This window comes from Chrysemys picta, chromosome 1, assembly GCF_011386835.1.
Source record: "Chrysemys picta bellii isolate R12L10 chromosome 1, ASM1138683v2, whole genome shotgun sequence".
NCBI classification, from domain to species: Eukaryota; Metazoa; Chordata; order Testudines; family Emydidae; genus Chrysemys; species Chrysemys picta.
In genome coordinates this window covers 67,367,179-67,388,097 of record NC_088791.1, presented here as the reverse complement: position 1 = coordinate 67,388,097, position 20,919 = coordinate 67,367,179, and the positions used below count along the sequence as shown (strand labels likewise).

The following is a 20,919-nucleotide window of genomic DNA, read 5'->3' as shown; positions in this document are numbered from 1 at the left end:
TGACCCAAAACTATTCATGAATTTGAGGCAAATAGTTTTGGCCATTCAAAAAATGACTGGAGGAAGAGGTGTTGCTGCTGCTGTATCTGCTTTCCCCCCTTTTAACCTTTAGCCCAATGGCTAGGGCACTTACCAAGGACATGGGAGATCTAGCTTCAAATCCCCTAGAACAGACCCAAAACAGACTCTTTTGATTCACCAAAAATTCTGAAAACATTCCGATTCAGTTCAACCCAAACTGATTTTTTTCAGAACTGCCACGAAACTGAAAAATCAATTATTCCCCCAGCTCTAGTCCTGTGGAGAGACAGAAGGGCATGAAAATAAAGAAGTGTTCTGTATCTCCCCAAAAAGGTTCCGTTTGCGCAAAGGTTCAGGAAGATTTCTAATTTAACCAGAATGTTTTACTCATCTTTTACTATTGGCAAAATTGTCAGTGAAAATAAACATGCAAGCAATATAGCCAGTCAATAGTGTTGGATTTGTACCTTTAAACTTTCTAAGCTATGTGAAGGGCTTTTGTAGTGTGACTCCTATAAAAGTCAATGAGTGTCTTGTGGTTAAAAGTAAGTTATAGTTTGGTCTTGACCAATATATTAAAAAAAATGATCATCTATTTTCTGGTTTCAGAGTAGCAGCCGTGTTAGTCTGTATCCGCAAAAAGAAGAACAGGAGTACTTGTGGCACCTTAGAGACTAACAAATTTATTAGAGCATAAGCTTTCGTGGACTACAGCCCACTTCTTCGGATGCATATTTGAAGTGGGCTGTAGTCCACGAAAGCTTATGCTCTAATAAATTTGTTAGTCTCTAAGGTGCCACAAGTACTCCTGTTCTTCTTTTTGCGGATACAGACTAACACGGCTGCTACTCTGAAACCTGTCATTATGCAAGGCACTGCATTTAGCCGTATGGAATGGAAATCCATCAACCTCATGAAAAAACTCGTACAGATACAGACAGACATCATCTTCCGATATGCATCCGAAGAAGTGGGCTGTAGTCCACGAAAGCTTATGCTCTAATAAATTTGTTAGTCTCTAAGGTGCCACAAGTACATCTATTTTCTGTCATGTACTAGTTTATAATTCTATATAAAAATGTCATTGCTCCTCCTGACAGCTTCCTGGAAATGATTTCTATATTCTTTAAGCCATTTCACAAAACTACAACAGGAATTTAAATTTCAGTAACTGAGGGTAGTTTGAAAAAACTTATAATACATCTTTCATCAAAGCAGGGAAAGACAGTACATGTTCCCTCATGCTTCAAACTTTACACAGACAGTACCTAGAGACTCCATAATCAGAGAGAAAAAAAGAATGTATTACAAAGTGCTGTACTGAACATGCTCAAAAGAGCCCATTACTCTGAGTATTACAGGTAAGCTCGGGGAGGTTGAAATGTGATATGATTGCTGCAATCATGCTGGGCATAAAAATTGTACTGTAGATAATAGCACCCTTTCTTTCTCTGATAATAGAGGGAAGTATTTGGTTTCTGAACATTTAATAAGAACAGTTTGGACAATGTTATGCACTAATCATTGCATATTTCTTAAAGAATAAGAGGGTTAAAATGGTTCAGCTGAACTCTCTCTCTCTCTCCATGTTTTCATCTGTCTGTGTATTGTCTTTTGCTCTTGCAGCAGATCATTTCTGTCAACTCTCTGGCATATAACCCAGGAGTAACCGGAGAAAAAAGAGTCAGAAAGGGCTGAGAAATCTATCATTCCAGTGGCTTTGAAATACACCCCTACTGATCCTTTTAACAAGCCTGACATCATTTCATTCTCATTTAAAACCCAGGCCTTGGGGAAATGCAGAACCAAATTAAGGAAGGGCAAAAACTAACTTTTCAAGGCAAAGTCAAGGATGGCTCTGAAACGAGTTGTAAATGTCTAGATATGTACATGGCCCCCACTACTACAGTATCTGAGCACCTCAGACTCTTTAGTGTATTTAACCTCACAATGTCCCTGTGAGGTGAGGAAGTGCTACTATCACCACTTTACAGATGGCAAAGTGAGGCAGAGACGAGGTCACACTAGAAGTCTATGGTGGAGCAGGAAATTGAACCCAGATCTTCCAAGTCACTCACAGGCTAGCACATTACTCACTTTTCCAGCCTTTCTTTTGTTATTGCCAGGCTATACTTTCTGATAGTTAGTACTGAATCAATGGAAAAAATTAGGTTTCAACTTAAAATAGATGCAATATCACATTTAAAGGGAGTTATAGATTTCCATGCATGTTTTTTTATTCAATGGGTTTCTTCTTTATCATTTATTAAAGTGCCATTGTGTGGTGCAGGAGAAATCTCCCTTCTCCTTATGGAACCCAGAAGATCCTACAATCCTTATGGATTGGCCCAAGCCCATTGCATTCCTGCTGCCTCCAGAACCTTTCCTTACCCTCCCCCAAGTGGTTTTCATAATACAGAGGGTAACAAAGACTCAGACAATGCTTTCACGATCAGCATTAACTTAATTCCAAGAGTCCCGAAGTGGAGTACAGTGCCCTGGAGAGTGTACATCCCTCACCCTTCTCCCTGTCCTACCCCTTTAAAACTGTGGAGCCTGAAACCCACTGAGCTCTTACGGTGCGATGCAAAACCTATTGACTTCAAAAGAGAAACTCCCATTGACTGTAATGGGCTTTGGATCAGGGCCCTTACAGAGGCTCTTATGTGGGATTATGAGATAGACAGAGAATACAGTGAATAGACTAATGAATCTCCATGCTCCCGCCCCCCCCAATGACATGTGATAATCAAGGAGAGGTGAATCCAGGCCCAGGTTTGATGAAAAGGAGATGCAGAACTGAGTTTCATCAGCATATTGAAGACAACGCAGCCCAAAATATCTCGCTATATCACCTAATGTCTTCAAATAGGTGCTGAACAGGAGTGACACAAATGTGAGAGCCCTGAGAACGGAACAAAAAAATGCCTTCTGAGACTTCTCAGAGAAGCAGCAGCAAATCCTCTGAAATATTATTCCGTCCCTTCCCATAAGATCATACTAGTGGTTATCATGTGGTATCTTCATAGACATTTTATTCTTTATCATTGATAGAAGATCACGAGCAATAGATATTAATGCACAACCTAGACTGATAGGAATCAAAGTATTCTGTGAAATCAAAGTGCAACTAGAGCTGGTCCATCACTATCTTTTCAATAGTCTTCCCTGAAAAAGGAAAGTTTGAGATCAGACAATAATTGGTGAGGTGGTTAATATTCAATGTTGGTTTGCTGAGTAACAGTTTAAACATAGTCCGAGCACAGCTGGAAATTTGGCAAAATCTCAGATGTCCCTGAATGCCCTCTTGAAGAGAGACGTTAACAGTCCTCATCAATATGAGCCAAACATGTGTCTACATGTTTTAATAACCATGAAGGGTATGGGTCCTTTCTACAGATGTCTGACTATAATGCTCCAAGCATACCTAAAACCTCAATGAGTGAATCTAGGTGAAAGCTATGCACTACAGACAGAACATTTCTCATTCCTGCTTTGACACTTCCTACAGAAGTAGTCAGCTTTCCCCCCAAAAACAGCTGATCTTGTTTGCAAACTAAGTTAATATTTTAGTGAGACATACTCTAATTTGTCAAGGGACTGAGGCAGTTGAGGTTAGCCATGCTGGCTACATTCAGAACAACTTTACTGGTCTGAATTTCAAATAATATGGTTGAGGAAAAACTTTCTTTACCTGAATACCTGTTATGGCATAGAATCATCAATAACGCTATGATGCAATAGTCTCTGAGAAAGCATTTCGCTAGCTACATAGATATATAGGAATTGCTGAATTGGATTAGACTCAAGGTCCCTCAGGTCCAATATCCTGTTTCTGACTGGCCAGTATCAGATGCTTCAGAGGAAATTGTAAGAACCCTTCACTAGGCAGATATGAGTTACTCTGAACCCCACATTAGGTCTCATCCTGGTCTCTCATAGTGAAGAGTTTGCCTTAAGCCCTGAAGCATGATGTTTAATATCACTTCCACAAAATGTGTATTATCATTAATTATAACAACTCTGGATATTCTTCCTATCCATATAAATGTCTAGTCCCTTTTAGCATCTTAAGTTCTTGGTCTGAACAGTGAGTTCTACAGTTTAATTACACACTGCAAAAAAGTATTTCCTTTTATTCATTTTGTGTTTCCCACATTTAATTTCAATCAGTGTCCCCTGGGGAAAACATGGAGAATGCAGTGTCCACTGTGTCAGTTGTCATGCTAACTAATTAGATTATCCTTACACTTCCCACTAGTATTACTTCTAGTCTTGATTTCCTTCTGAGAGCTCATAGTATGTGTGTATACATTATTTTTCATTGCACTATATGAATATATCAAGTGCCAGAAATATATGTTCTTTATTATCTTACAAATTCATAAAATTAAGAAGCATTAAATTTTACCTAAATTTAGATTTTGCCTCTGTGAACTTGTGCAATGTGTCCATCTGAATATGCAAAATTTGGTTTTAATGAAAAGGGCTGCAGAGCAATCTAAATGCCAATTCCTACCACTTAACCAATCTGCAATCTGTATGTTGAGTTAATTTCTTGATCACAAAAGTATTCTTTGGATAAGTTACCTGAAATGTTCACAGGCTCCAAGTAAATATGAACTGTTTGATGTCAGTCCCTACACATTCGTTCAGCAGTCTCCTTATAGGAAAATTGCATGACTGGAATAGAGGTGTATTCCAGGTCACAATTGAATTATATGGCCAGAGAAGTGTGTTCAGCATTTGCCTATACTTTGTCCAGTTCTAATTACTTCAAACAACATATGTCATCATTTTCTTTGCAATTGCAGGTGATTTTTTTCTATAATTTTTAAGCCTAGCCCCAAGATTCCCCCCCAACATTTTCAGCCATTACCTGATGGCCTTGGAAGAGTATAAAGTTTCCAGGTAGTGCTTCTGTTTTGATTTTCACATTGTGTTCCTAGTAGAAAAGTACATGTGGCAGTTTGCATAAGTAGCTCTGGATAATTGCTAATACCCAAAGCCATGACATCCCTGATTTGGAGCATTCATTAATCATCAAAAGAGTTGCTTGATATTCAGAAAAATGAATACAAATTGCAGGTAAAATAGAATTGTGGCTCTGCAATTTTGTTATCATAAGCCACAATTATAATTTAGCATGGAGTTTATATTATATTATAAAAATATTGGGCTGGTCAAAAACCCAAAATGTTTCCTGTTTTCCCTGTTGGGAAAAATAGAGGAGAAGTTTAAAAAAGGGGGGCGGCGGTATCCCCAAAATCCCCAAGTCAAAATTTTACTGTTTCCAAATACAACATTTAAAGTCATAACAAAAAAATTGTTTTGAAATGTACATTCTGGAAAAAAAGTTTACAATTTTCCCATTGGAAAATTGTGTCAAAATCAATAGGAAAATATTGATTTCAACTAAGCCACATTTTGTGATGGGAAAAGTTAGCTGCCAAAAAAATTCAATCTCTCTCTCTCTCTCTCTCCATGTGAGTTCATTTCTAAACACGGGATACAGTATTATCAGAATGCTGTTGATACACAATTATACACAGAAAATCTAATGAACTGATTCAGGTTTGGACAAGAGCCAGAAAGGCTGACCAATGTATCTGAAATATTCCAAATAGACACAAAGGCAAGCCTGAAAATTTGGCTGGCTCTGTGGAAAAACCCTCTGGATAAAACCAAAAGAATCCATAATTTCCAGAAACATCTGCGCTGACATCTGCATGCACGTGGGAGTCATCAAAGATAATAATACATAAAGACCCCAAACGTTGCACCAACGCTATTTTAGAGAGTTTAGACCTGACATTTTCCATACAACCTGATGGTATATAAGCCAACAAAATCATAAATCTACATCATGCCTCAGGTGTACAGGAAATGACAGGAGCCAAACAAACTAGTCTTTGTCTCTGGCTACCTCAAGCCTTGCAAGCAGAATGAAAAAACAATACACTACTCACCCCTCCTCTTCGTTCTGCGAAAAGTTAGAGCACGGTTGAGTGCAGAGTTGTGCAAATAAGCTGGCTCAGCGTACCGACCCAGATCTCTCTGATTTATGACAGATCCAGATTACACTCAAAAGTAGAATCATAAATGGCATATGTTTATTCATAACAGATCTGTCACTACCCAACCGAAACTGTAGTCACAATGAATCTTAGTAAGCCATATTGAAATCCTAATAGATACTCCTAACGTTGCTGCCCAAGTCATCCATCCCTTAATCCTTAATCTTCCCATGCGGAGCCATCTTCCATTCACACAAATAACAAAGACAAAATAATCACTAGAACACTTGAGAGGGCATTTTCACTCCTCAATCTTGAATCAAAGAAGTGCCACAAAAAATTGTGCCTGTTAAGGCTGTTGGAACTTTTTATTCTTCATTCTGTGTGTCATACAGCAACTTTCTGGCATTCACTATAGATCAATTAATATTTGTTAGTGACCTAATATATATAAGTGGATAGCAATGCAAATAAAGCAATCCATTTATGAGTTTTCTTTTTGCACATGACCTGTTTTATGGTTTTCAATTTTCTGGTCCCTATTTTTTTAGACAAAACAAAAATAAATTGAAAAAGATACTTTTGAAGACTCACATCTTAATCCTTTTTATCCCTGATATATATATTCTGACTACCCAGTGGTAGGTGGTGGGAGAGAAATTGGTAACAGAAGGTAGGGGCAGGTGGGTGTAGTTACTGAAGTTCCGAAAGGAGGAACCAGAATAATGAAGAGCAGTGGTATGTTTGAGAGGCAGACAAGCAGAGAAATCAGAGCAGCAAAAGGATGATGTTGGGAAGGAAAATAAAGGGGAAAAGAGAGAGGCTTTATTTGACTTTAGCCTGAGTAACAAATCTTGCACTTGACTCAATAAATTGTTATAATAGAGAAAAGATATTACTCCATATTTGAATTAAATCCCGTTGTGCACAATTTCATTCCCCCAGGATGAAAATCCATGTACTGAGACGCCGATGGAATCCCAGTGTTAAATGTTTCTTCTTTGGTTTTCTGTTCTGAATTTTCATTTTGGAAATATCTCTTTCCAGGCATTTTATTTATTGCAGGCAAGAACTCTTTCCCCTCAAATCACCTGTTTTGCTGGAGCATATAAACCTAGAAACTGTCGCTACACTTGCAATAGCCAGATTAATAATTGCTCTGGGAAATGAGGATGGGTAGCAGATTCAAAATTGTATACTCCTTAGAGAGCAGGTGCAATACATGATAAACACTGTTGATCAGCAAAGAGTAAATGATTAATTAGTGTTGTCTAACAGTGGATGTTTCAGTCTTTCCTTTTCCAAAGCAAAAGGAGCAGCAGCAGTAACTGAGTAAGAAATAATTTTAAAATGTATGCTAACATTTTGTTATATTGATCTGCCATATGCTAGTACCCACAATGTATATGCTCCATAACGGTACAGTTAGCTTAATCATTTTGTGATTTCCAGCGGATCAGAAAGGTTTGGACTCCAGACATGTTTCTCTTCTATCCCAGTTTATCTAGTCTAGGCAGATTAGACCTATCTAATTCTTCTAATCTAATATGTCTATCCTAATATATGTGCTCTATCATATTTACAGAATACCAGTCACCATAGTATCTAGGCACCAAGATACAGTAATATCAGAGTGGCATAACGATATTAAAAAGGAGCTCTACTCCCACGAGCATTTATTTAGAGATTTGTTTTCTCTCTCTTTTCCCTTTCCTCTACCTCTCCTGTTTTACATATTTCTCTTGGAGCTTTATATTTTCCTGGTTTATACATAATCAAAAACTATTGCCGGCAAATTTTGTGACTGAAAATCCTGTGTCACCGAGAGGGAGATTTCTTTAAGAAAATAGTTCTTTCTTTATCAAGCACAGTTGCAGTTTGATGTCTTGCCCACTGCTAGTTAATCTTGCTCACATAGGTCTATCTGGGAAGGGGGAAGCCATCCTAGGGTACTTAGAGCTGAATGAAAGCTTCTCCCTGATCAACCCTCACGCGTTCTGGGACCTTGAGCAAGTCACTCATCCATACTGATGGCTTTAAATAGAAAGGTGAAATTCTTACATGAAAAATCATTTTCATTCAGTTAAATCAACCAGTTCAATTTGGTTTGGGTAGACCTCTTTAAAGGTCTTACTCAGTTCCAGGTTAGCCTCTCCTGTAAAAATGCCAGTTAGTGCCACTCAGAGTGACATTTCCTTTCCTCCTTCCTGCCTTCACCTGCACATAGTATCGACAAAGGAGCAAGGGAGGGGTGAAGTGTTATGTGTGCAGCTCTCCCTCACCACCTTCCATCTGTGAAGGGAGAGATCTACATGCACAGGGCCCCTGTTACACGTGGATTCCTGGGGAATGATCTTTACTTCAATTCTTACTCAGGTAAAATTCCATTGACTTCAAAGGAAGTTTTTCATGGGTAAAGACTTTTTTCAACTGACAACATTTAACACACTTCCCTTGTACTTTTTCCTTATTAAAAATGCAAATCAATTTCACAGATTATCATCTTGAGGAAAAACAATTAGTAAGATTCATAGAGGTCAATCATTAGTCGAGAACTGTATGTGCTGAGCACAGAACTCATTTGTTTTTGTTTTTCAGGCACTGCAAATGGATGTAAACAAGCTGAATATCACGTTGCTTCGGATATTCCGCCAAGGAGTGGCTGCAGCTTTAGGACTGTTACCACAGCAAATTCATATCAACCGACTCATTGTAAGTACCAAGAATTTTGTGTAAGAAAATTACCAGGTAATTTCAGTTAAATTAGCTTTCCTGCCTTTATGGAAAAGTCCACTAGACTCTGACTGAAAAAAGGTCCCCTTTCTATAGTTTTTTAAACCATTCTATAGACCGTAATAGAAAATTATATCCCTGTTATCAAATGGTTTAAAAAACGTATGGAAAGGAATTATCTATTAAATTCTAGCATAATTCCAGAATTATTTATAGAGTAAATTCTATAGAACGCTCTTGGTTTCATCCAGGGGTTTTAAAAGAATTGGCCGAGGTGCTCTCTTGATTGGAAAAGTTGATTTTTTTTCAATAAATCTTGTAACACTGGGGACGTCACAGAGGTCTGGAGGAAAGCTAATGTTGCACCAATATTTTAAAAGAGTAAACTGGATGATACGGATTATAGCCCTGTCAGCCTGACACTGATCCCTGGTAAAATAATGGAATGGCTGATCTGGGACTTGACTAATAAACACTGCAAGGAGAATAATATATTTCATGCCAGTCAGCACGGGTTTATGGAAAATAGATCCATAGTCAAATTAACTTGATATTTCTGATTAGAGTACAAATTGGACTGATAAAGGTTATAGTTTTGATGTACTAGACTTCTGTAAGGCATTAGACTTGGTACCCCACAAAATCTTGATCAATAAACTAGAACAATACAAAATGATCTTGGCACACATTAAATGAAATAAGAACTGGTTAAATGAGAGATCTCAAAATGTATTATAAATGGGGAGTCATCATTAAGATGCTGTGTTTCTAGGGAGGTCCCACAGGGATAGGTTCTTTCTTGGCCCTATGCTATTTAACATTTTAATCAGTGACTTGGGCTGAGGGTAAGAGAGACATAAAATTATCACTGATAAAGTTTGCAGACGCCACAAAGATTGAGGGAGTGGTAAATAATGAAGAGGACAGTTCACTGATGCAGAGACATCTGGACAGGTTGGTAAACTGGGCACAGGCAAACAATATGCATTTCAATGTAAGGTCATACACCTAGGAGCAAAGGTTGAAACCCATAGTTACAGGACAGGGGACTCTGTGTTGGAAATCAGTGAGTCTCTGGAAAAGACTTGACGACCATGATGGATAGTCAGCTTCATATGAGCTCGCAATGTCTCACTGTGGCTAACAGGCCTAATGCGATCCATGGATAGAGCCCCGCGCGGATACAAAATTCATATCCACAAATGCAGATATCCGTGAATATAAATTGGTATCCGTGGAGCTGCAGGGCTCTACCGGGAATCGCAGTGGTGAAAGCAGCAGCATATTGGGCTGCCGCTCCCAGGAGCCAGCTCCCCGCACTGGTGGCTCCTCCGGCAAACCGCCCCCAGCCCCACCCACTGGGGTGGGCACCAGGCTCACTGGCAGCTGTCCAGGGTCGTGTCAGTATGTGCAAATGGCTCACACGCTTCTGGACAGGAGTCCCTTCCATGCAGCAGTCTGCGTCTCCTGTCTGGGAGCGTGTGAGATGCTTCCACCCACTAGCAAGACCAAGGGCAGAGCTGGGGGTGGTATATCCATGTCAGAGAAGCTGCCGCATGGGGCGCTGGCTCCTGGGAGCGGCAGCCCAACGTGCTGTTGGTTTCATTGCTGCAGTTCCTGGTAGAGCCCTTCAGCTCCGTGGATACCAATTTATATCTGCGGATATCCGTATCTGCAGATATAAATTTTGCATCCGGGCAGGGCTCTATCCATGGATGTATAAACACAGGAATATTGAATAATAGGGAGGTTACATTACCTCTCTATCTGGCATTGGTGTAGCCACTACTGGAATATTGTAGTGTCAAGTTCTGTTGTCCACAATCCAAGAAGGATGTTGAAAAATTGGAGAGAGTTAAGAAAAAAACCACAGGTATGATTAAAGGATTGGAAAATATGCCTTATAGCAGTGGTCCCCAAATTGTGAGGGCTGTGCCCACCTTACCCCATCAGCTCTGCTTCCCCCCACAGTGGTGCAGCTGGGCGGGGACATGGACAGGAGTAAGGGGGCTGAGGCTGGGGCCACAGGGATGGTACTGGGGATGGGGACCAAGCTGCAGCTGGGGGCGGGGATAGGAGCAGAGTTGCAACTGGGTCCTGGTGAGGGCCAGCAGCCAGGCCCACGGCCGGGTGCAGCTCCATTCCCGGCCCCACCCCCAGCCTCGGCCCTGGGTGGAAGTGGAGCCACGGCCAGGCCCCCAGCCAGGTGCGGAGCTGCACCGAGGCGGGGATGGGGCCAGGCGCAGGGCTGGGAGCCAGGGCCATGGCTGAATGCAGGGCCGTAGCAGAGCTCAGGGCAGGGAGGGGCTGGGTGGCACTCCCTCCCCACCCTCCATGGGGGCTGACCTGGACCCACCGTGCCCCCCTAAATGTCCCACAAGCCCCCCTAAGGGGGTGCTCACTACACTTTGGGGACCTCTGCTTTATAGTGAGAGACTCCATCTATTCAGCCTGATAAAGATAAAGTTAAGGTGTGACTTGATCACAGTCTTCAAGTACCTACATGGGGAACAGAAATGTGATAATAAAGGGCTCTTCAGTCTAGCAGACAAAGTTAAAACAAGATCTAATGGCTGGAAGTTGAAGCTAGAAAAACACAGATTAGAAATAACGTGCATATTTTTAATAGTGAGGGTAATTAACCATTGGAATAACTTACCATGGGTTGTGGTGTATTCTGCATCACTGATAATTTTAAAATCAAGATTGGATGTCTGTCTAAAAGATTTACTTTAGTTCAAGCAGCTATAGGACTTGATGCAGGAATTAATACAGGGAGGTCCTATAGTGTGTGTTATGCATGAGGTCAGACTAGACCAGGGGTTCACAAACTGGGGGTCGGGACCCCTCGGGTCGCAAGGTTATTACACGGGGAGTTGTGAGCTGTCAACCTCCACCCCAACCCCACTTTGCCTCCAGCATTTATAATGGTGTTAAATATATAAAAAAGTGTTTTTAATTTATAAGGGGGGGGTTGCACTCAGAGGCTGCTATGTGAAAGGGGTAATCAGTATAAACGTTTGAGAACCACTGGACTAGATGTTTACAGTGGTTCCTTCTGGCCTTAAAATCTATAAATCTGTTAATTTTTAGTCAATTCTATGGTACATTTCCAGAAGGAAGTTTATTCTCATTTTCTTTATACCCCATCCCTTAATTCAAATATACATGTGATTCTTGCTCAGACTATATTTTGGTCTGTCTCTGTTTGTTTATTTCTGATACATTTCTAAGTCATCATCACCATAATATCTGAGTTTTTCAGATACTAATTTAAATGTCTTGTTATGACATTAATATTCCTGCTTTGATAGTGGGCTTCAGCAGCATGTGTTCAGGAATGGTCTTGTAGATCCTAAGGTACCATGTTCACAAAAACTGGTGACATTTTGTTTCTAAGGAGGGAGAATAAGTCATTTAAAAAATAATTGTCTAAATCTGTGATTTTCCATTTAAAACTAGCTAAGATTGTTAATATCTGATGATTGTATAGTATGGAAAGAACTATACTGTACTTGTGATGGGATCCTCAGGGTGCAACCTGGGACTGTGGGAGCACTGTGCCCCCTTAACTCACTAATATGGGTTGTCTCTCACAATGCCTTACTGGTGACAAGCAGCAAACCCTTCCAGGAGCTGTTGCCACTCAGTACAACTACATGTGGAGCCCCACACCCAGCCAGACTGAATGAATGATCCCAGAGCTGCTCACGGATCACACAGAGAAAGGCACCAGCCAAATTCCCCCAGCTCCAAGCGTTGTATTACCAGATTATATTGTCTTGCACTACTCAAGACCCTTTCTTGAGCAATGCAAGTTTATGAATTGGTTCACCACTTCATCAATGGGAAGTGGACGTACACCAGACTTTGTAACCTGAGCAGATTTACCAAGCACTTCAGTGAAAATCACTGGTAAGGATTAACTTTAGAATAAGTTTATTGATTACAAAAGATAGATTTTAAGTGATTATAAGTAAGGCTATGTTTTTAATCACAGGTATTTTTTGTAAAAGTCATGAACAGGTCACGGGCCATAAACAAAAATTCATGACCCATGACCCGTCCATAACTTATACTATACACCCAACTAAATCTTGGGCAGGGGGACAGCCCGGGAGTGCCGGGGGTGCTTGGGGGGGGGCAGCCCAGGGGGCACAGCATTGCTCGTGGTGAAACGGTCTGGGGGCACTGTGAGTGCTCGGGGGCAGCAGCCCGGGACCCCTGCTATTGCAGGGGGGGCAGGCACTGGTCCACAGCCTGGGACCCCTGCTGGTACTGGTGGGGGGGGTTTGGCGGGGCTGGCAGGCTCCCTACCCGGCTCCCCGGAAGCGGTGACATGTCCCTCCCTCAGCTCCTAGCCCTCGCGCATTGCCTCCGCCCAAAATGGCTGGGAACCGCAGCCAATGAGAGCTGCAGGGGTGGTGTCTGCAGGCAGAGGCAGTGCGCAGAGCTAGGAGCTGAGAGCGGGGGACATGTTGCTGCTTCCGGGGAGCCCCCTAAGGTAAGCACTGCCCAGAGCCCTCCCCCCCTCCCCCCCCCCGCATGCCCCAACCCCCAGCCCTAAGCTCCCTCCCACGTGCACCCAAACTTCTGTTGCTGCTGGGAGGGGGAGAGGGCAGTGGCTCAAGACTGCCCCAGCAGCAGCTGGTGCGGCTGGCCCAGGGGCTGCCCTAGTTCCTCAGGAGGTCCCCGGGCCAGCCACACCAGCCGCTGCAGAAGTCACAGAGCTCCCGGAAAGTCACAGAATCCATGACTTACGTGACCTCCGTGACAAACTCTCAGCCTTAATTATAAGTGATAGGCAAAAGTCAGAGTAGTTACCAAAGGAAAATAAAAGATCAGCATGCAGTCTAAATTCTCAGTTTTATTAGATTAGACAATATCTGGACTAAGCAGTTTTTCTCACCCTACTGGATACTGTAGGTTGGCTAGTCTTTCATATGCAAGCTCTCCCTGTGAGCCTGGGGACCAGTCTCCTCAGCACCAGTGTTTTTGTTGGCTTCATAGACATTGGTGGGGGAAGAGACAGGACAAACCATGTGGCCTCTGTCCTCTATTTTATATCCTCAGTCCATGTGCTTGGAAGAACACAAGTCCAGGCATGTCTGGTGGGCACTGCTGAGTCCCCAGGCTAAGTTGAGCAATTCCCCTGGTGTGGCCTTGTGCAAGTGACCCATTGAATTGTAACTCCCTTGCTGGACAATAGCAGTTGATGGTTGTTTGACAGCCACTCGCGCATTGGTTACTTCCCTTGTTGTTGTCTCTGGGGAGCTAATACCTGGGCAATTCCCAAACTCAAAGCATATTTTAGTGACAACCATACAACACAATCTCATAATTTCATATGCATTAATGATATACCTATTTAGATAGAATGATGGGTTTCAGCAGATCATAACCTTTCCCGTGATACCTTGCATGGTATGATTTATATGCAATATCACAGTTTTACACAAATGATGAATATAGGGGTTACAGGGCACTCTCCCGAGGTATAAAGTCTCACAATACTTTACTATGTAAAGTACTTAAAGGTTAATGTTAATGGCTCACAGTAGGAATCTATAACTGTTGTTTTCCACAGGGCATTTCTGCCATTAAACAGAAAAGCCATACAATCTCTGTGTTGCTAGCATTCCATTATTGTTCCAAGTGAGGGTGGCTTTTTTCAGGCGAGGTGTGGGCTGAATACCAGTGAAGAGGATTGACAGGTTCGATATAAATGTATTTCCTAGTATGGTAGGATTTTGTATGCCAAAAGGGATCAAAAATACCTTTCAAATAATGTCTTTGTGAGAGGATCACACAAGCTGTACAAAAGGAAAGATCAATAGCAATGCAATGACATTCTTTTCATTTTCTTTAGGAATGTCATTCATGGCAGGGAGTGCTCAATCTTCTTGTCCCCCACATTAACCAAAATGTTAAAGTTATAAGGCATACACAGTGAAAAGTGCAATTAAGAGGAACTTTCCTTATGGGTCCTAAAATACTCTAGCATAACATGCCATGTAGCAACTCTCCTAATGTGCTCTGAGGAGCCTGGGTAATTGAGAGCATGCTGCTTATTGTGTTTTCCCATTGACTCCGTGGTTTCTTATTTTTTCTTTTAATTTGTGGTTTGAGGGTAGACATATTAACATTTTGCCCTTACACCTAGCCCAAAACACATTAGAAATGTTAATTAATATTAGTCTGCTCAACTCCCACTGTGAGGAAGGTATTAATCTACCCATTTTCTATATGGATAAAATGGGGCACAAAGAGGCTATATGATTTGGCCAAGATCACACAGCGAGTCAGTAGTCACAAGCATTAATAGTGTAACTGAAACATCCTTATTCCAATTCTTCTTGCTCTTACAACTAGACAGCAGTTCCCTAGATATGACACTGCTTGTGAGCAAAACCCTATGTTAACAGGAGGTATAAAGTCCTTTCTGTACGCAAAGGAGAACCTACCTCAGGGAGGCACTAAAAGGTGGGAAATGCACCTCCTCAGCAAGCTCCCCCTTTCCACAAACCCCATAGAAACCCCTCCATCAGGGCTATAGGGTTCTGACTCTGTGAATGGGACAGGAAAAAGAGGGTGGGAGATCTCCGCTGGAATCTCTTGCCCCCCAAAACCGGAGAGAGTAATAATCTGTGGTAAATTACACTGGTTCCCCTTCTGCAATCTGGAAACACCCCTGCTCCAGGGGCATCTGTGGTGGTGGAGCTGCTGGCAACCTGGCTCCTGCAAGAGCTATAGGGTCTGGGGCCTAGTAGAAGATGGGAAAGAATGCATGGCAATATGGAGGCAAGGAATCTCCATGAATGTGCTCTTTCATCTGGCTAATCCACAAGATCTATGGGTTTGTGGTGACTGAAGTCCTGTCACTTGTGTTCTGGGGGAATGGCGAATTCTGCTTCCAGTGAAGAAATCAATGGAAACTATAAAAGTTTATTCTAAGTAGGAGCACAACTCTGTAGGAGAAAATGGTAGCCTCTGTGTATGCTATGGTATCTATGGAGTTCAAATTTAAGCTAATCATCCTTAAAGTGTCCCATTAAATCTGATGTCTGTGAAGTTACACTTCTGAATGTAATGGCTCATACTTTAAATATAGCAAAGTCATATTTGTTTCTTCATAACAATGAAGGTAGTGAAGTAGGATGAGTATACTTCCTGAAAAAAACTCAAGATTATTCCAGTTTTAATTAATTTATCCCCACCCTGTAACAATAAATTGCAAGAAACACAAGCAGGCTTTTCTATGGAGTCAACACAACGTCCAGGCAGTTTTTTAGGGTCCTGTCACATTGCTGTGGCATCTAATAGCATGACATTGCAATGAGAATATTGTGCCTCATCACAAAAAGTTGCAATATGTTGACATTGGATTGCAAAGTAACAACAAAACACCAACATGTCATGATAAAAAGCAGTTTCGCTGAAGGACAAACATCTAAAGATGGTGACTTTAAGGTGAGGATAATCTAATAAGGAGTGAGAGAGAAAAAACACAGCATATACTATATTTCTTATCATCCATCCTGTGAAGTTTAAATTGCTGGAAATGGAGTGTGAGTAGAGAAAGAGAGTAAGCGAGCAGTTGCAATCCTCCTTATATTATATTTTTCATTTTTTAAAATATGATTAAAATTTGTGGCTGGCAGGAATGATTCAGAATCAAATATTTTTATATGATTTGTGTTATCTAGGGGAAGAAGAACTGTGTTGAGCTGTTTGTGTCTCCAATAAATCGAAAACCAGGAATTTCTGACGCGCTTCCATCTGAAGAGGTGTTGCGTTCACTTAATATCAATGTTCTGCATCAAAGTTTATCCCAGTTTGGAATTACAGAGGTTTCCCCAGAGGTAGGTTATCATGTGTATAACATATTAGAGTTTACTGTAAATTAGTCAACTCTAAATATAATTATTAAGGCCTGTGTTAGTTCTTAGGCTAAGGTACTGATATTGAGGAGAATGTATGGCTAATAAAAGTTGGTTTTATTATTATTGCAAGCTAATAATAAAAAATAATCCTGTTAAATTATTTAAAGAAAGCTTGAATGGATCATATAATCACTCGGGCTATGACTACACTACAGCTTATGTCGGCATAACTTATGTTGCTCGGGAGTGTGAAAAAACTACACACCCCAAGCGATATAAGTTACACCAACATAAGCACTCGTGTGCTCAGCACTATGTTGGTGGGAGAGCTTATCCTACTGACATAGCGTCTGCCACTCGCAGAGGTGGTTTTATTATGCTGATGAGAGAGCTCTCTCCTGTCGGCATAGAACATCTTCACCAGACGTGCTAGAGCGGCACAGCTGTATTGGTACAGCTGCGCCACTGCACCACTGTATGTATAGACATGGCCTAAGAAACTTTGGTCTTTTATATGTGAGTTGGCTGGTCTGAAGACTTCTATGAAGACACAAATAGAATTCAGATTTTATGATAATTCTCCACTTCAAGGTTGTCCAACCTCCCGCTTGGTCGATACAGGGTTAAACTGTGCCTTGAATGGCTTTGGCAAATTGTATTTGTTTATTTTATCTATTGCTGACTTTGTTTTCTGGGAGAGTGAGAGATTTGAAAGTTTGCCCACTTTATTTTTTTTACCTAGCCCAAAAAAGAGAGAGCCCTTAAAATGTCTTGTTATTTTTTATTACTACTTTTATTTTTAAAGATAATCTGTTTCAAAACAGGACCAGCACTGCCACATTGGCAGTGCTCTGCAGACATTGCGTTTGGACATATATTTGACTTTGGGTTTACCTCGTGACACCAAAGGAAATAATAATTAAAGAAAAAAGGAAAGGAAGCCATTGAGTTCTCACAAACACATCAGGCTATAATCAAATCACTTTGGATCTTGTTTGGTGCTTGGAAGCCCATAATTACACATAAAGCCCCTTGAACTCTGTGTGAGGTCAATTTCATGAAAAATCTCAAAACAGTTAATCAAAAACAGATTTTCCTGTGCAAATTTCCATTTTGATGAGAGAGCAGTTTTTGGTCAAAAAAACATTCTGAACAGAAAACTTTGAACAGCTCCAGTCCCCCCTCCCCTCCCCTCCCCAACCCTGTTGATTCCTATGCCAAGCAAAGGATCAGGGCCTTTATGTCCAGGCCTGTGTGTGAGCCATTGATGAGCGCATAATGAGTGCTACACTAGCCTACATAGTTGCTGCACTGCCATTTTTCTACCTTATTTTAAAGTTCTAATTCAGTGTAAAGTGCTGTGATATATTTTCAGTATGAAAAGTGCAATATAAAAACCAAGTTATAATGAGCAAAGTCATATGTGTTTCCTACGGCAGGTAAACTATGGAAATGAAAGGGTTTTCACGGTGCAGATACTGAGGTTATAGGACATTGAGTTATAGTATCACAAAGTGAAGCTAAGCAGTCCTGTCCTAATATCAGATCTGTTCATTACACCTCCAATCAGCCACCTGGCCTGCAGCCCTAAAATACTTTTTTTAAATGAAAATTTACTTTAGTGCTGAAGTGTATGAATTTGAGAGATATGATTATCTGTTCCAAATACTTCAATTACAAATAACAGTTCAAATAGACATGGGAAGAAAACATATGTGAATAACTCCTTATGGATGGAGAAATGATTTCAAGCTAGGAGGGACTGTCTGAAAAAACAAAGTGCTGACTTTGAAATCTCACCTATGTTACATGCAATAGTAAATTGTCATTCCTCAGTTTCAATAGTCTAAAACTACTAGGTATTTGAATTCTCTTTCTGTCAATCAGATAAATGTAGCCAATACAAAGTTAAAGGTTTCATGGAGTTTTCTCTAGAATTCTTCATACAAAATAGCTCATAAAGTCAGGTGGGTTTAATGCTATTGGGAAGACAAGAGCATTATTTGAATGTCTTTATTCCATTTTTAACAGATTACATAAATAAGGCCCTGATCCTACAATGACTTATGCACACACTTATCTTTACATGTGTAATTTGTTCCACTGACTTCAGTGGAACTACTCATGTGTAAGTCTTTGTAGAAATCAAGGCCTAAAAGACAGCTACATTTAATCTTCACCTCCCAGCCATGTTAACTGACCAATTTTTCACATATCCCTAAATCCACACAAAGAACAAATGTTTGCAGGGCAGAGGCAATAAGGGGCTATAACCCAGAGTCACACCAATTTCTGTGGTCTCCAGGCTCCACTCATGCTCCTTACTGACTACAGCCAGTGTGTTGGAAGCATCTTTTGAGAATGGGCAACTTTCTGCCCATGCCTTGGACAGAGTGCTACTGGTCAAGTGCTTCTCCTCTCCCACCTCTCTCCATTACCAGAGGTCAGGTGTTCATTTCCTTTGTCCCTGAGAATAGTCCACAAGAGGTGCCTTAATAACAGCTTAGGTCCAAAGTTATTGTAGAGAAAAAAACATTTATAAAAAACCAAGGGCTTGTCTGCACACTAGCTTGCACCAATTTAGATAAACCAGATATATCTATCTCATGGAACTGGAAGGGACCCTGAAAGGTCATTGAGTCCAGCCTCCTGCCTTCACTAGCAGGACCAAGTACTGATTTTGCCCCAGATCCCTAAATGGCCCTCTCAAGGATTGAACTCACAACCCTGGATTTAGCAGGCCAATGCTCAAACTACTGAGCTATCCCCTACCCCCGCCTCCATACTCCTACATAGACATTCTTAAATCCATTTAGAAATAGTTTATATCAATTTAGCTTAAATTGATTCCAACTAAATTGGTGCAAGTTTGTGTGTAGACAAGCCCCGTGAGAAAATCAAAGCATTGCATTATACCTAGACTGAGGCCTGGGGAACCGCCACTTAGCTAGTGACATATGTTACGGTTCCAGTTCATTTAATCAGCACACCTTTGCATCTTTAAGTTTCAATGTCTGTCTCTGCTGACAGGCCTTTTTTTTTTCTTACCATCTCTGACTTTCTGCTCTCAATAAGGAGGACTGTACCAGAAAAGCTTTTGTCTCTAGGAGCTTAACAACTAAGCTGTTTTAGATTAACTTAATTGTTTATAACTCCGTCTTATCAGTTTTCCTGGACCTCGGAACAAATAGTCCTGAACAACTGACACTGTCTCACAAATTATTTTTTTATCATAGACACAAGTGACTCAGCTACAATAGTCCAGAACCCCTGCTATCATAATTATAGAAGAGTTTAAGTGAGAGTTCTGCTGTCCATCCTACTCTACATTAGAATCAAGGAAACAGACTTCTTTTGTTAGGCTAACGTAATATTTCAGTGTTCCAAAATGGCATGTCAGTCAGTGTTAGAGTTGTGGTGTGTAATTTTTGCCTTTTTATAGACAATTACCTAACATTTCAAAATGGTTTAGATCTGACTTTGAGAAAAACAAAATCAGGAGAAAATGTGCACTGCATTTGTAATGGAGAAGAATTATAGTAGATTCAACTACTTATATAATAAGTTCTACCATTAAAAAAAAAAAGCTCTACTGTTCCACTAATGTACTAAAAATAAAGTAATTAAAGTCCCTCGGCCAGTAGTTCAAAAATTATGTTAGCTAGTCAACTCTCTAGTTTATTTGATCTTTAGATGGGGAGGTACAGGGCAGCATTTATTTACTTATGAAAGGGCAGCTCAGCTGATGCTCAATGAGCTCCTAGCTTTTAATCCAGTTTTCCACGTGGGATGTCTGAAACACAGGAAGATTGTCAGGTAACCTCCCCAAGGTCAAACAGTTAGTTTATAGCTTATGGGCCAATGCTGCAGCTGCTCTGAACACGGAATTCCCATGGCTGTCAATGGGAGTTCAAACTGCAGGGCAGCTGCAGTGTTGGACCTTAAGCCAGCATGAAGACCCAGGCCTATCCTGTAAACATTAGATAAAATAACCTCCTTACTGCATTGAGGTAACTGAATTGCATGAAACACTACAAAACCAGTGAACTTCTTGTTGTTTAAATAAGGTTAGGAACAATTTCAGCAGAAATAATTGGCCAGTATGCCAGAAACGCTTACATTTTTTGAATGGCTCAGTGCAAGAAGGTGATTTAGAATTCGTTTTCAGCCTGTGGACACATATAGAGCCCTTAGAGCCAAGTTGTGAAACCAAGTGCTCACCTTGCTGAGCAGTTTCCCACCCAAGTACTCTCATTGATTTTAGT

The 20,919-nt window shown here is 40.8% G+C and overlaps 1 protein-coding gene across 6 annotated transcripts in view; it reads left to right on the top strand.

The window, feature by feature from the left end:
- The window catches only part of PTPRR (protein tyrosine phosphatase receptor type R), a 214,020-nt gene that overhangs the window by 97,847 nt on the left and 95,254 nt on the right, over positions 1–20,919 (top strand). For 4 of the 6 annotated variants that reach the window (XM_065558877.1, XM_065558886.1, XM_065558891.1 and 1 more), the window contains 2 exons: positions 8,637–8,750; positions 16,478–16,633. In XM_065558877.1, the coding sequence (XP_065414949.1) occupies positions 8,637–8,750; positions 16,478–16,633 (270 nt within the window). Of the gene's footprint in view, positions 1–7,298; positions 7,391–8,636; positions 8,751–16,477; positions 16,634–20,919 lie in introns of those variants that run through there. The other 2 variants (XM_042860129.2, XM_042860131.2) reach the window with 2 other exon arrangements.